Consider the following 13,955-nt stretch of genomic DNA (forward strand, 5'->3'; position numbering starts at 1 on the left):
TATGGTAGATAATGCGATCGTTTTTCAGTAATGCTGTACAAATAGTATACAAATCGATTCCAAATGCTGTAAGAACATAAAATATTGCTATTTAGGAACACATTATACGGTATACCACCCTATTATATTATAATATAATAAAATATAATTATTACTATACATTTAAATTTAAATTTAAACAAAAATAGTTGTTGTTTAAAATGTGTTCAGTATACCTACATTATCTGAATAACCAGTATTATTTACGTAGGTATAAAATACGTCAACAAATCGTAAGCTGTATAATAACAAGTTCACTTATTTTTCATTACCACCACCGCCTATCCGTGTTGTTTGTCCTTCGGTGATACCTATCTGGTATACAGAACATAATAACAAGACTAGCATCTCGATATATTAGTATATACATTAGTATAGTTGTAAAGTGTTGTAGAGTTGTATTGGTTTTGTCGACTATTTCACAGTTTTATAATACATACAAATTAAAAATTAATCAATTCTATACAGATATTGTAAGTGCTTAATGTAGGTATATCATATTAAAATATGCAGTGTACTTTGCTATACTAACATGTTAGAAAATGTACGGTAAAACATTTTTTAGTCTATAGTGGCGTTTTATTTTAAATAACTTCTGTGTAAAGTTTGTGTATATTGTTTATATTTTTAAAAATATCAATTGTTTTGATCTCAGCTCAACATTGGCAATGGATGCGGCGTATTCCAGGATAATAATATATTCATGTTTAATTTTCGGTGCGTAATACCAGTGTTTTAACAATATAGTAATAAAAAGAAAATCATATTTTTATGACATTACAATTATAATAACCAGCATTATATCGTATTTAAATATTAAATATACGACTTATATACCTGCCCCGAAACTAAAAAGATTTATAAATGTATCCATTTAAAGTGAAGAGTTTGAATACAATTTAGTGAATTTACCGTATAATAATATGTAACAGTAATTTAATAAAAACAATAATCTGTCATTTTGATAACAATATTTTTCAAATTGATTAATTTAAATATAAACTTATATTATACAATTAATAAATAATTTAATTTTTGTCACATTTAATTTTTTAATTTACAATAATATACATAGTATCCCATGACGATAATATACCCATTAGCTGTAGAGGGAGACTCGCTGACTGGAAAAAACGGTTTTCACTGTTAGTTTTACCTAGTCAAAATTTCAGAAAAATAAACTCTATAAAATGGTTAACTTCAGTGGTTTCAAAAATCAAAAATCCAAAAAATTTAATTTAATTTAAAAAAATAAAATAAAATATGTAGTCCTTGTCTTTGTAAGTCTGAAAAAAAAAGATTTATGATATATTTATTATCTCAGGAGATATCGCAATGGATAAATCCTTACGGGACATCCTGTATCCTCTACATGTGCGTGCGTGTTCTAAGTGAAATGGTTTGATACAATGAAACATATTTTAATTGAAATGGGACTGTAACAATATATTATAATTCCGAAGATAATGTTTTATTTTTTTTATATATAATCTTTTGTATATAAAATTAGGATATATGTGTAAAACAATTTATTTTTGGACACAACTGCGTGTTTGTTTAAAACAAAAAATTATATATCAAAGGCTCAAGAGATTCAATGATATCTATTGTCATGTGATGGGGGAGGGAAAGGTGTGACTTTTCGTATGTATTTATATTATATATCTTTTTAAAAGTAACCCGATACGCTGGTTGTTTGGTGAGATACGTGACTATATTATCTATTTTTACAATTTTTAAGATATATAATACAACAAATGTATCTATAGGTACTATAAAAAGGTACTAAACATTTAGTTTAGTCGGATTACCTACCAGGGTGTCTGAGTTGCACTTACTGCAACCAGTTACACCCAAAATGAGTTGAACAACCACATTTTTTTTAAGAGTTGTCATTTTTTACGGGCAACGAAGTGCGCGGGATCAGCTAGTATTATATAAAATAATATGAGATGTGATTGGAATTTAATTAAGACAAACAGAGCATTAAGTTCCAAGCTGCGTAGACTAAAATTATATTTTTTAAAGTTTTTTCTTACCACAACACACCAGTCAACAGGACTAACTACAAACAAGTACTGTATTATAAGTTGGAAACTATAATATATTATGGGTAGTAACTAGTCGTGTAGTACTTAACTGCAACTTGGAAGTTGGAAGTTGTATCATCGACAGAACATACCAAAACGCCACAATGGTAAACGACAGTATGATAATATGACGATAATATTTTAATCAATGAATAATATTCATACACTGTATCATACTATTTATTATTTTAAATACTTACTAAGAGAAATCCCAACTTGTATGAATAATAATAAAACCAGCATGTGCCATTTATTAGGCCATAAAAATATTATTAATTTAACACACAACAATTATTTAATTAAATACAATTTTACTTGAACTTATCAAAACAATAAGTTAACTATGGGTTAGGGTTTATTTTTTTTATAAACTTATAAGTCTTATGTTTGAAAATTTCATAAAATTTAAAATTGTGAAATATTTCGTATTTTAATATTATTTTTTTTAAGTAAAACTTCTTTCTTGAGTTGTGGGTGGAAAAAAAATTGTAACGAAAAATGAAACAACACATTTGTTTATTTATTTATATATGTCCATAGCAACCATTAATAAACACAAATGTTTATTTTAATAACATATTTTTTTATTGAATTGATTTTTCTCACTGTCTCCCTAATTCACTTATAATTTTACGGGCCCAATTACTTATGAAAGAAGTTTTACTTTCCCAGAGTGTAATGGTGGGCTCTCGCACTCTCTCACTTTTTGACAATTATTGTCATAACTCATAAAATAATGACCTTCATCATTTTATGGTATATTTTTACCTAACCTTTGTTCAATTATGTTTTTCTCTCTAATACCTAACTGCTGAAGTATAATAATTTAACACGTTGAGTGCCACGTAGTATTTGGGCGCGTTGCCCGAGAATCTGCACGACATCGGTCCTGCAATGACGTCGGCTGTCTGTGAGTAGACGTCGTCCTCCAGTGCAATGTGGTTGTTTTTTCGCTACATACCTGCTTGTTATTATTATTTAGTATTTGAATAATTAATATACAATAACAAAATATACAAATATTTTATACCTATAACAATAAATAATATATATAGGAATTCGGAATTAATATATTATGATGAAAGTTTCTTGTATTATTTTTGTTTATGTAAATTAATTACGAAAATTATATAAATAACTAGCTGAACCCGTGCACTTCGTTGCCCATTAAGTGTACCAACTATATGTGACTCAAACTTTGTTCAATTCGTTATTTAATATTCGGTGTATGGTTTCAAAATTAATCTTAACTTTTCCGTTGCCCGTAATAAAAATTCTGTTCACAGCAGTACATTATCAGGTAGTTTGATTGAAAATATTTGAAATTATAATAACTTTTTGGTTGAAAATGTAAAACATATTTTTGTTGATTCGTATAGTATTTCATTGTTCAGTGATTATGAGTGGAATATAGCTTGCGAGTAAAACGAGTGGTTTTCTTTTCACATTTTATTGGCTGGTCAACATTTTCCCCCCACCTATAATTATTAACTGCAATGATACAACCGTAGCCTGTAGGTACATATTACACATAAATGCATCATAAATAATAATATAATAATATGATACTATTGAATTCAAACTGAAAATGTTGATTGAAACTATAAATAATAATCTTATCCCACTAAACATTAATTACTTGTATTTGAATGTATAAGAATTCATTATTTCAGGAACTGGCATTTTGTGTGACGGAAAACTCGAAAGACGACAAGCAGCATCATCATGCGCAGAGTTGGTGACTGTAGTATAAATAATTAATATTACCTATGTTATTATAGGTGGTGAAAATAGTGGCGGTTGGGGCTTCGAGGGCTTAGTTCCATAAAATCCTAATAAGCACCAACATTCAATATACGATCTATATTTAATATTAGTTTTTCATAGTACTATCTACACACTATGATCAGGAAGATCAAAACTCCTTTTTGTTAAGTAAACAGTAACTTTATCAGCTGTCCTCTCAACTTTTTTTCTATTGTTAAACTTTTGACTACGCATAGCCCGGCATAACATATCGGATTCCGACATGTCATGTAATATTTAATTATTATATTATGCTCTGAAATCAAATTATTTATTATTATCTTGAATCTATTCTATATTATTATCTTATTACGATTAACTTATCTTATTTTTAAAATATTTGGTTCGGCCCCGATAAATGTATTGCATATGCGTTAGGAACGACAAAGATAGAGCAGAACGGGGTAACATAATTGCGGTAATGTTTTGCACGTCATGTGCAGTAGTTTTGCGCATGTTCGTTGGTGACATCGGGGGCCAAACGGGCCGACCAAATAGTTTTTAAGATATTAAATCATAGCTCTATCCAGTATGTATTATTTAAGCTGACTATACTCTGTTCAAAATGAGATGATGACTCGGCGGCGACCAGTTTTTGTCGGGCGGCGGTCAGACATAATATTATGGTCAGACGCCATCCCCACTACGGCGATGTGTCGGGCGCTGCAACAGAACATAGCCACGCCCATGCGCACAACTTGGCCGCCGAGTCATCATCTTATTTTGAACAGAGTATAGTCTCTTATTCGGTTAACATAATGATAAGTCGGGCAATAGCTTGTCAAGCATATTTTATCATCCCTAATAAACTTTGTTTCTCGCTGATGGGTGATAAGGAATTATAGTTGGATTTGGCACAACTATCTATTGTATTGTTTAAGATATAGGTATACAATATACATAGGGCATTTTTAAAATGTCAATTAGCTTTAATATTTTCTTATAACTGTATAATTAATATTCAAAAATAATTTGTTGCTTATTTAAATAAAATTATAGAAACAGTGATGATAACTTTGTTTGTACAAATGGACTATGTATCGAATGGTCTTTGGTTTGTGATGGTCATAAGGATTGTTCAGATGGTTCAGACGAGACTAAAGAGTTGTGTGCTCGATACGAGTATGGAAAAAATATGAACATGGGTACAAATTATTAGCTCAATGACAAATAATATTTTTTTTATGTTAATGTAATAACTAATAGACAGTGGCGGATCCAGTGGGAGGCCAAAGGTAGAATTCCCCCCCCCCCCCCAATCACCGCAGTTTTGTTTTGTTTTACACTGTGTTTAGCCAATTCTGTAGCCAACTTTGGAACTTTTTGTACTTTTGCCCCCACATGCCCCTCCCAAAATTAAGCCCTGGATCCGCCACTGCTAATAGATGCTTGAGTTCCGCATATTAATCTAAACATGGGGCTTCTAATATTACATCTAATGACATATCTAATTTTGTTTTAGATTGTGGTAAGGATGTTGGAAATAAAACGGTAGACGGAACACCTTGGCTAGTTTATATACATATGATGGAACCCAAAAGAGTCATTTTAGGGATAGGATCAATTATTGCTCCAAACGTAGTTGTTGCTAGTAATGTATTTACACATTGTATTTATAGAGGAATGATATTTAATTATAATTGTTTTTAGTGGCTGAAACTTCTTGGAGATACGATTTAAAATATAAGCAAAATTCGATAGACGATGGGGGTAGATATTCATATAAAGTTGAAATACTTGCAAGAAAAACTAATATTAATAATCCCAATTATATCAATGTAAGTTATTAATAATTCAATATTTACAAATAATTTGTATGATATTTAATAATTATTTTTTATGTAAATTACAACGATTTCGCAGGTAAAAATGATATACTTTGTTGAAGATTTTAATACAAGTATAGCCTCTAATGCTTACGATTTAGCAGTTGTTGTGTTAGCAGACAAAATTCCGTTTAGTTATGATGTTTCACCTGTTTGTATTGATTGGTATAATAAATATGAAATACCTGTTCGCGGTAATGTTCAGGTAAATTTGTTGTACTATATACCTACCTACTTTAAAGTTTTATTAAATACATAAAATATAATAATATTATGACATTTTTTGCCTGGTTTAATTTCTACAATAAGTGCTAGGATTTTAACAAAATTGGGGAGTTCTGTGTGTTAGAATTTTACAGTTCAATTACGTCACAACTTGGCTCTGAGTAATGTAAAAAATCAAAAGATTAACTTTAATATACATCCAGATTGAGATCTGCAATATTAATAATTTGAACAAAAAGGGCTAATTTTAGTTCTCATTACATCTATATTAGCTCGTATGAATTCTGTGAGTATACATACCAACATAGTTATTGTTATTGTGAGGGCTTCCACTGGCCACATAAGAGTAAAAATAAATTGTAAAACCGCTTAACATTATTATTATTTCATATTCGACTGATTTAAAAACTTTGTTTAGTCCGACTTTATTTAACAACAACATTTGAACTCATTACAGATACTTACATGTTGGGATATTTATATTATACCTTTATTTTAATTGTACATTATAAAATTGTATCATAATTTTACAGATATATAAGGTTCAAAGGTCGATAGATGAAATCTTTTCTACTCAAAAATTATATATAACTGGATGTAATTTACACACCGATCACAGTTCTTGTCGTCATTTGTATGATACATACAATTTTGCAGATTATTCAATGACTTATGATAAGTTTTGTATCAGAACAATTATGGGTAATACAAATTTAGATTCATTAAATTTTATTTCTAACAATTATAGAGGTATTTAATAAAATATTTTAGTTAGTACTAGTTGGTACTTTGGGGACCAAAAGTGAAATATTCTAGTACCTACGTCCTACTTATATAAATATTTGGATAAATTTAAAAAAAATAAGGAAGACTGGTAGGTGTGGTATCACCCGTATTAAGTGACACATGATAAGCCTTTTAAAGTTTTACGCCTTACCCTCGTACACTCTCTAAAATAAAGATGTAATAAAGTGAAATATTAATGTCGTCTCATCACATATTACTTTGCTGGTCTTATCAATATCAATAACTAATAGATTAAAATATTCCCATATATATTAAATAATATTATAATATATTGATGATTATTTACAATATACGACAATAGATACATGAGATTTTCTCCAAATGTTTATAATTACATTTTCTGTAAATGGGTACTTGACTATATTTTCATATTTTCAAATATGAAATATTTTGAATGTTTTTGACCTATTTATAAGTGTTTAATTTTAGGTTCTGAGTGGAGTGAAAAATGTATTGGTTTTACAATGATGTTTTTAAATTTTAAATTTTAAATTTTTTTATTTCTATCTGTCCATCACCTTTTAGGACAGTAAAAATAATATATTGTTACAATGACAGTCAAAAAATATTAAAAATGCATAGTCACAATTTTTTTCATAAGCATTTATGTAAAGTTCAAATTTTGACAAAAGGCGTAAAAATCACGAAAATGTGCAAATTATTTTATGTTAGTTATATAGTGTATAATCAAGAAGAATGGAAAATGTTTGTGATAGTAGCTTTGGTCTGCAATGACCGTTAAGCCGTATATGTGCATGTATGACGTGACTATATACTACATTGTCCGTTTTAATATTCCTTATACACTATTATTTAAAAATAAGAATAACGTTAATTTCTAAATAAATAAAAAATGTTATCCTACAACAGGAAAATGTAATGGATTGCCTAACCTATTTACCCAACAATAGTAAGATCTTTAATTTTTGTATTATGAATAAATAATAATATCGTTTGTTTCAGAAAATTTAGAAGGAGAGAAATATCACTACGAAAATCTCAACATCTTATACTCTAATTCTTATTTTTTAACCGGGTTAAAAAGTTTCTGGAGTACATTAAATAATCATACAGCCTTAGGTTTTATAGACATAAAATACTATGTTCCGTGGATTCGTGGAATTTTAAACAAACATGCACTTAAAAACGTCTCTGTAAAGGTATAAATTTTACTTTTTCATTTATTGTATTGGGTTGGTTATTTAATGACAACTTCTGCTTCAAAACTATAGCATATTTTAGAAATAATAGATGTTTGTAAAATGTAATATGTTGGTAGGGTACAGTGAATTCGAGCATTCTACCAACTATCAGTAAGTATTGTATTATAATTGTATGCTGTAATAATAATTGATTTCAATATTATGAGTTTGATTTTTAGTTATGTTTAATTTTACTTTTTTTTATGTTTATAGAAATGTGTCCACCTCTACTATCAGACAGCTTGGATATTAAATGCACTCTTAATGGTAAGTATGCTGATTGCACAAATCCATCGATACCTGACACAATAGCAACACCATCATGTAAGCCAACATATAGTGCACCAAATGGACAACAAGATACCCCACTGAAGTTACTTTGCCAGTCTAATGGAATGTGGAATAATCAATTACAAACATGCAAACCATGTAATTGGATTTTTTGTCATAAAAACATCAGTCTTTAATTTATAATATTTGTTTACCTACTAATTTAATTAACTTGTACTGTTAACAAAAAAATGTATGCCCGTGTGCATAGTTAATTATTAAAGCATACTTTAACATGTCTTATGTGACAAATAAATGTATTATGCATACGGACATTAGTTAGGTAGTTTTAATAAATTAACTAGAGCGTTGCACCCGAATTTTTTATTGGGGTTCAAGGTTCGGTTGCTGCACGTATTCGGGTTTTCAAGAACCAGAATAAAAAAAATTAAACAAACGTTTCGGTGTTAATAAACGTTATTATTCGGGTTAATATTGGTTAATACGGGTGTTTAGTAGTTTAAAAAAAACATAATTTTTTATAAATATATTTATTAAATATATTTTTTTTAATTTTTAATTATATAGCAGAAAGTCCTAACAAAATAATATTAAATAATTAACTACGCAATTGAAATAATCACATAAAATATAACTGTACAAAATGATAATATATCTTAGATAATAAGATTAGATTTAATATAAGATCGTAAAATAAAAAAATTATTCTGGTTTCGGGTTAACAAAAATGTTTAATTCGGGGGTTTTGAAAATAGCATCATTCGGGTTATATGGGTTTCGGATGTTTAATTTTTTAATGGTTCCTAAGGGTATTACGGGTTCTGATTAATTCAGGTGGAAGGCCCTGACATTAACCAAATGTTTTTATTTATGATACATTTATTTGTCTTACAAATATGTAATAAGTATTAGGTTAGGAATTATCGTTTGATATTCATTTTCAAATCGCCTACAATATGTCTATTATTTAGGTATTATGACTTATTACCTTTAATTATTATTATCATTTATATTTATATTCAAGCCAGCTAGGGCTTCAAAATGTTTTTATAACGATACGATTATAACGTTAAGCAATTCAAAAAATGATTGAAATCGATTAACGGATAACATATGGGTATAAACGATAAACGATTGAAAACGGATAAAGGCGTTAACAGACACAATAAGCGATTACCTATAATTAATATCGAATAACGTAACAGAAAACGATTCATTATTGAAACATAACATTGTCAGAAAAAAATATATTTATAAAATTATAAAGTATCAGTTAAATAAATATTATATTTAATTTTGTAATATTCTATTTTTCAATCACTCTGATCTCTGTACGAAACATGCTGTATCTATTCGATAATACTTCATAACGTTTAAACACATAAATTGAGTAACATTTAAGTTCTTTATAACGTTAAAGAGTCATTCGATCATAACGTTTAATATCCATATAACAGTAAATGGTATTATTATTTTTGATTTAAGCCCTGATTCAAGCGAATTTATGCGTTTTACCAACTGTCGAAGGAGTTGTATATACTTATGAAGATTCTAATGAAATTTTATCTCATGGGTCGTTAATTAATCATACCCTGACTGTAAATGAAAACTGTGAAGTTGGATATCATAAAGCTTATCCCAATAGTTTTAGGGTTTGTCAGAGAAATGGAAAATGGAAAACGGTTTCTGAGAATTTATGTTTAAGTAAGTTTTGTATTGTAATTTGTCTGTTGTAATAATTAGGTAATTACCTATTTAAATATTATGAGTCCGATTTATGGTTATGTTTGTATGATTTATAATTATGTTTGATTATAATATTTGTTTATGTTTATAGAAATGTGTCCACCTCTAATATCAGATAGTTTAGATATTAAATGCACTCTTAATGGTAAGTATGCAAATTGCTCAAATCCATCGATACCCGACACAATAGCATCACCATCATGTAAGTCTACACATTCTCTACCAAATGGACAAGAAGAGACTCCACTCGATATACATTGTCAGTCTAACGGAATATGGAATAATAAACTATATAGATGCGAACCATGTAATTGTATTTTTTTATTATATAAATATAAGTCTCTGATTTACTTAACACTTTTTGTATCCTTACTCTTATAATTTATATTTATATTAAAATATTATTTTAGATTGCGGTAGAATTTATATCAAGAGCCAAGTATTGATAAACAATGGTGAAAAAGCAAATGTTGGAACGGCGCCTTGGAATGTAGGAATATATCGACTTAATAAAAAAAATTTTAATTATGACTTGATATGTGGAGGATCAATTATTGCTCCAAATTTAGTCGTTTCTGGTAAAATATCTGTATAATGAAATATAGAGAAAAATTAAATTAAGTTAAATAAATATAATTTTTAGCGGCTCATTGTTTTTGGGAACAAGGTATGATATCGAATACAATATCAGTAAATGATGGTCTATACAAAATTGCTGTTGGAAAATATGCTAGGGATTATACAGTAGTTGACAATAAATTTACTAATATAATAGATGTAAGTTATTAATAATTTAAAGTCTAAAAATAATTTGTGTGATATGTATATTGTATGTATAATATAAATTAAAACAATTATATAGGTGGACATTGTTTACCTGAGAGAAAGTTATTACGGGGTTACTGGGCATCTTGCTGAAGATATAGCTGTTATTGTGTTAAAAAACAGAATTTCTTTTAGTACTGTTGTTGCACCGGTTTGTATCGATTGGAATATTAAATACAATGTAATCAATGGAGATAAAGGAAAGGTTGGTTTGTAAATAAATTAAATAAAAAAGGAGAAAGATAATCAACCATGTGTAACATTGGAAAAGCCCAAAAGTATTTTTTAAAACTAAGGTTTGAAATGTTGGTGCATTGGGTTCGTCATTGGGTTTTGAAAACTATTGTGAATATCCCAAATTGACTTCTCAAAAATATAAACTATATTCGTTTTATCAATCAGAATGTATTTAACTAATTATAGGTACACATTCTCAACACTCACATAAAAAGTGATTAATATTATACGTTCATTATAATTGTAAACTATACAACTGTTTTATTCTTTTACAGATTGTTGGTTGGGGAACAACGGAAGAAGGCATTGATAGTCCAATTCTATTAGAAGCATCTTTACCATACATTGACCAAAATTCTTGCCGGAATATGTTTACAAATGGATTTGAATCATATGTGACTGTTGATAAGTTTTGTGCTGGCTCTGAATTGGGTAATAAAATATCTACTACTACCTACTACCATAAAATCATTGATTTTTTAACAAACTGCTTTTAAATTTATTTAACACTAAATGTTGAAGGTAGACTTTCAAAAACGAAAAGATTAATTATTTTTTATTAAATTAATGAATCACATTTTACAATTTGTATAAGAATACAAAAATATTTCTACAAATCTAACAAACGAACTATATAGGTACCTACATAGTACATAGTGAGCGTACGTTGGACGTCATATTGCCATAACTATTTTTTTATTATGCATCTCATTTGTACTACACTAGTTAATGATCTATCAAATCCAAAAGGTAATTTTTCTAGCACTGTTGTTCTATGTCACAGCGGTCAAATACCTCGGACAAATTTTATCCGGTCCGCAGATAATGAAAAAAAAAACCGATAGTAAAGTACATAGGTAGGACCAAAGCCTTGTCAGTTTGTTTAATTTGCCACCAGACAGTAGCTGTTTTTAAAATTTACAATATTAAACGTTATTATGAGACTTCACATTGCCGAAAAATGTCCAGTAATTTGTGATCTTCGTAAATTAAAATTTCAGAACTAAATAGAATTTTTTTTGTGTGTGTGTTTGAAGATTATTTCAAATACTTCTAAAAGTAATACTGAGTAATACACAAAAACTTTCCTGCACGCAGATGGTATTTTAAATTCTTCATTTTATAAGTATTTTTTACAAAACAGAATAGTATAGCTATAGTATATACTAGTATAGCTACACTATATTATTATTTTACGATAATTGTCGCTAAACTTTATATTTTATGGTTCAGTAAATATAATGAGTGAGGTGGATAATATTAGGTTTGGTGCAGATTAATAATTTACAAACAAATTGGTTAATAATGGAAGATTATAATGCATAGTAATATTATAACTAATTGTACAATCATACGGGATGGTCGAATGACTAAAATATATACTTACAACTATACAATTGTTCATACATTTGTTTAAATGGGAAAAATATTATCGAAGTGCATACAGGCTTTTTGCTGAGAGACTGGCTGGCGTATCGATTTTGTCTGATCTTTAAATCCCCTCATCAGTTATTTTCACCCATTTGACTACCACTATCCTACATACTACCCAATAACAGTCGTATGATTAATTAAGGTATTTTTTATAAATTAACCCGATAAGACACGTAAGATTATTAATTAATATTAATTTGTGTCTAATGTAAAAAATATTTCATTTCAGGACAAAGAGTGGATAAGGGAGATAGCGGTGCAGGTTTATGCTTCTTACACTCTCAGTTTTATTTTTTAACCGGAGTAGTGAGTTCCAGGGATCCAGAAACAAATAATTCAATCGCAATTTTTACAGATGTTAAGTACCACATTCAATGGATTCGTAGATTGTTTATCACACATAACTAATACCAATATAATTATAGCATTGTTATAAAAATAATTTATTCTAATAAATTGTTAATGAAATCAATCTTTGTATAAATAGCTTTTTTTTATCTATGTATAGATTAAACATACATGGCTTTGGTTCATAGCAAGGTGTATTGATAAGGTGTCGTCACTCTGTACCCCTATACGTATAAACTCTTGATTGAAATTTTTACCACAGTTCCTATAGACACCAGAGCGCGCTTCCTGTCCTATGAAGGCCTAATTTTTCATACTGTTAAATGCAAAATGCTTTAAAACTATGAATTAAAATTTATTTTTTTTGGAGTTAGCATCTAATAATTTTAATTTACATTTGTATTTCTGTTTTAAATATTTTAATTATAAAATATTATGATGTATAATTTAGTCACTTCTTGGGATATTTGCAACCTAATTTAATTTTTGAATATGTATATAATACATATTATATATATTTAGATATACTACAGTTTAATCTAGGACAGTGCTTCTCATTTTTTTTTTGTCGTGTGATCCCCTAAATTTAATGTAAAACTGTCAAGGCCCCTTAATCAAATCATAAATTATTTTTTCTTAATTATATACAAAAATTACATGTACCTACTATTTCACACAGATAAATTATTAAAATTATAGTAAATTAATGTTTTTAGTATATTTTCTTCTTAAAGCCTAAAGAAAATAGTTTAAATAAAATAGCCATGCTAGTATATAGCCATGCCTCCAGCTTGAGAAGCACTGATATATGATGACCATATAAATCTATCAAGCATTTAGCATAATATATTTTGGTATCCCCAGGATCTCTGTTAATATAATATAATAATATTATATAAATATAGGTACAACCAAGTAATAAATGCTTATAAAAAGGACAAAAGGTATTACAAATATAAGCATTTGAATTTTGGATAGCTCATAGGTAATATTATAAATACTAAATTACTAAAATTTTTCCAGTAGATTCCTTGAGTCTGAGTATATTTAATAATTGTTTATAGCACATTTTTTATCTC

At 28.2% G+C, this 13,955-nt stretch overlaps 1 protein-coding gene across 4 annotated transcripts; it reads left to right on the forward strand.

Moving 5' to 3' along the window:
- Positions 1 to 400: 400 nt before the first annotated feature.
- Positions 401 to 13,001, forward strand: LOC100165009 (modular serine protease-like). 4 transcript variants are annotated; one of them, XM_008189955.3, is made up of 18 exons: positions 401 to 525; positions 695 to 756; positions 3,803 to 3,863; positions 4,935 to 5,080; positions 5,398 to 5,526; positions 5,586 to 5,713; positions 5,799 to 5,966; positions 6,520 to 6,688; positions 7,757 to 7,953; positions 8,073 to 8,106; positions 8,209 to 8,424; positions 9,772 to 9,990; positions 10,124 to 10,339; positions 10,443 to 10,610; positions 10,676 to 10,809; positions 10,895 to 11,062; positions 11,370 to 11,526; positions 12,758 to 13,001. In XM_008189955.3, exons 2-18 carry the CDS (start codon positions 708 to 710, stop codon positions 12,934 to 12,936), a joined length of 2,538 nt encoding a protein of 845 aa, XP_008188177.1. In that variant the 5' UTR covers positions 401 to 525; positions 695 to 707; the 3' UTR covers positions 12,937 to 13,001. The 4 variants fall into 4 exon arrangements, with proteins under 4 accessions (XP_008188177.1, XP_016664028.1, XP_016664027.1 ...); XM_016808539.2 differs by having other exon boundaries at positions 408 to 512; XM_016808538.2 differs by having other exon boundaries at positions 409 to 583.
- The last annotated feature ends 954 nt before the right edge of the window (positions 13,002 to 13,955 follow it).

Source organism: Acyrthosiphon pisum, chromosome A1, assembly GCF_005508785.2.
Source record: "Acyrthosiphon pisum isolate AL4f chromosome A1, pea_aphid_22Mar2018_4r6ur, whole genome shotgun sequence".
Classification (NCBI taxonomy): domain Eukaryota; kingdom Metazoa; phylum Arthropoda; class Insecta; order Hemiptera; family Aphididae; genus Acyrthosiphon; species Acyrthosiphon pisum.

Bases quoted from the DNA above. Each gene is read 5' to 3' on its own strand.
- LOC100165009 (XM_008189955.3), top strand. From the start codon at position 708: ATGGATGCGGCGTATTCCAGGATAATAATATATTCATGTTTAATTTTC. The intron at 8,425-9,771 runs GTAATTGGATTT...TTTTGATTTAAG, and splicing joins ATTACAAACATGCAAACCAT to CCCTGATTCAAGCGAATTTA. The intron at 10,611-10,675 runs GTAAAATATCTG...TATAATTTTTAG, and splicing joins TCCAAATTTAGTCGTTTCTG to CGGCTCATTGTTTTTGGGAA.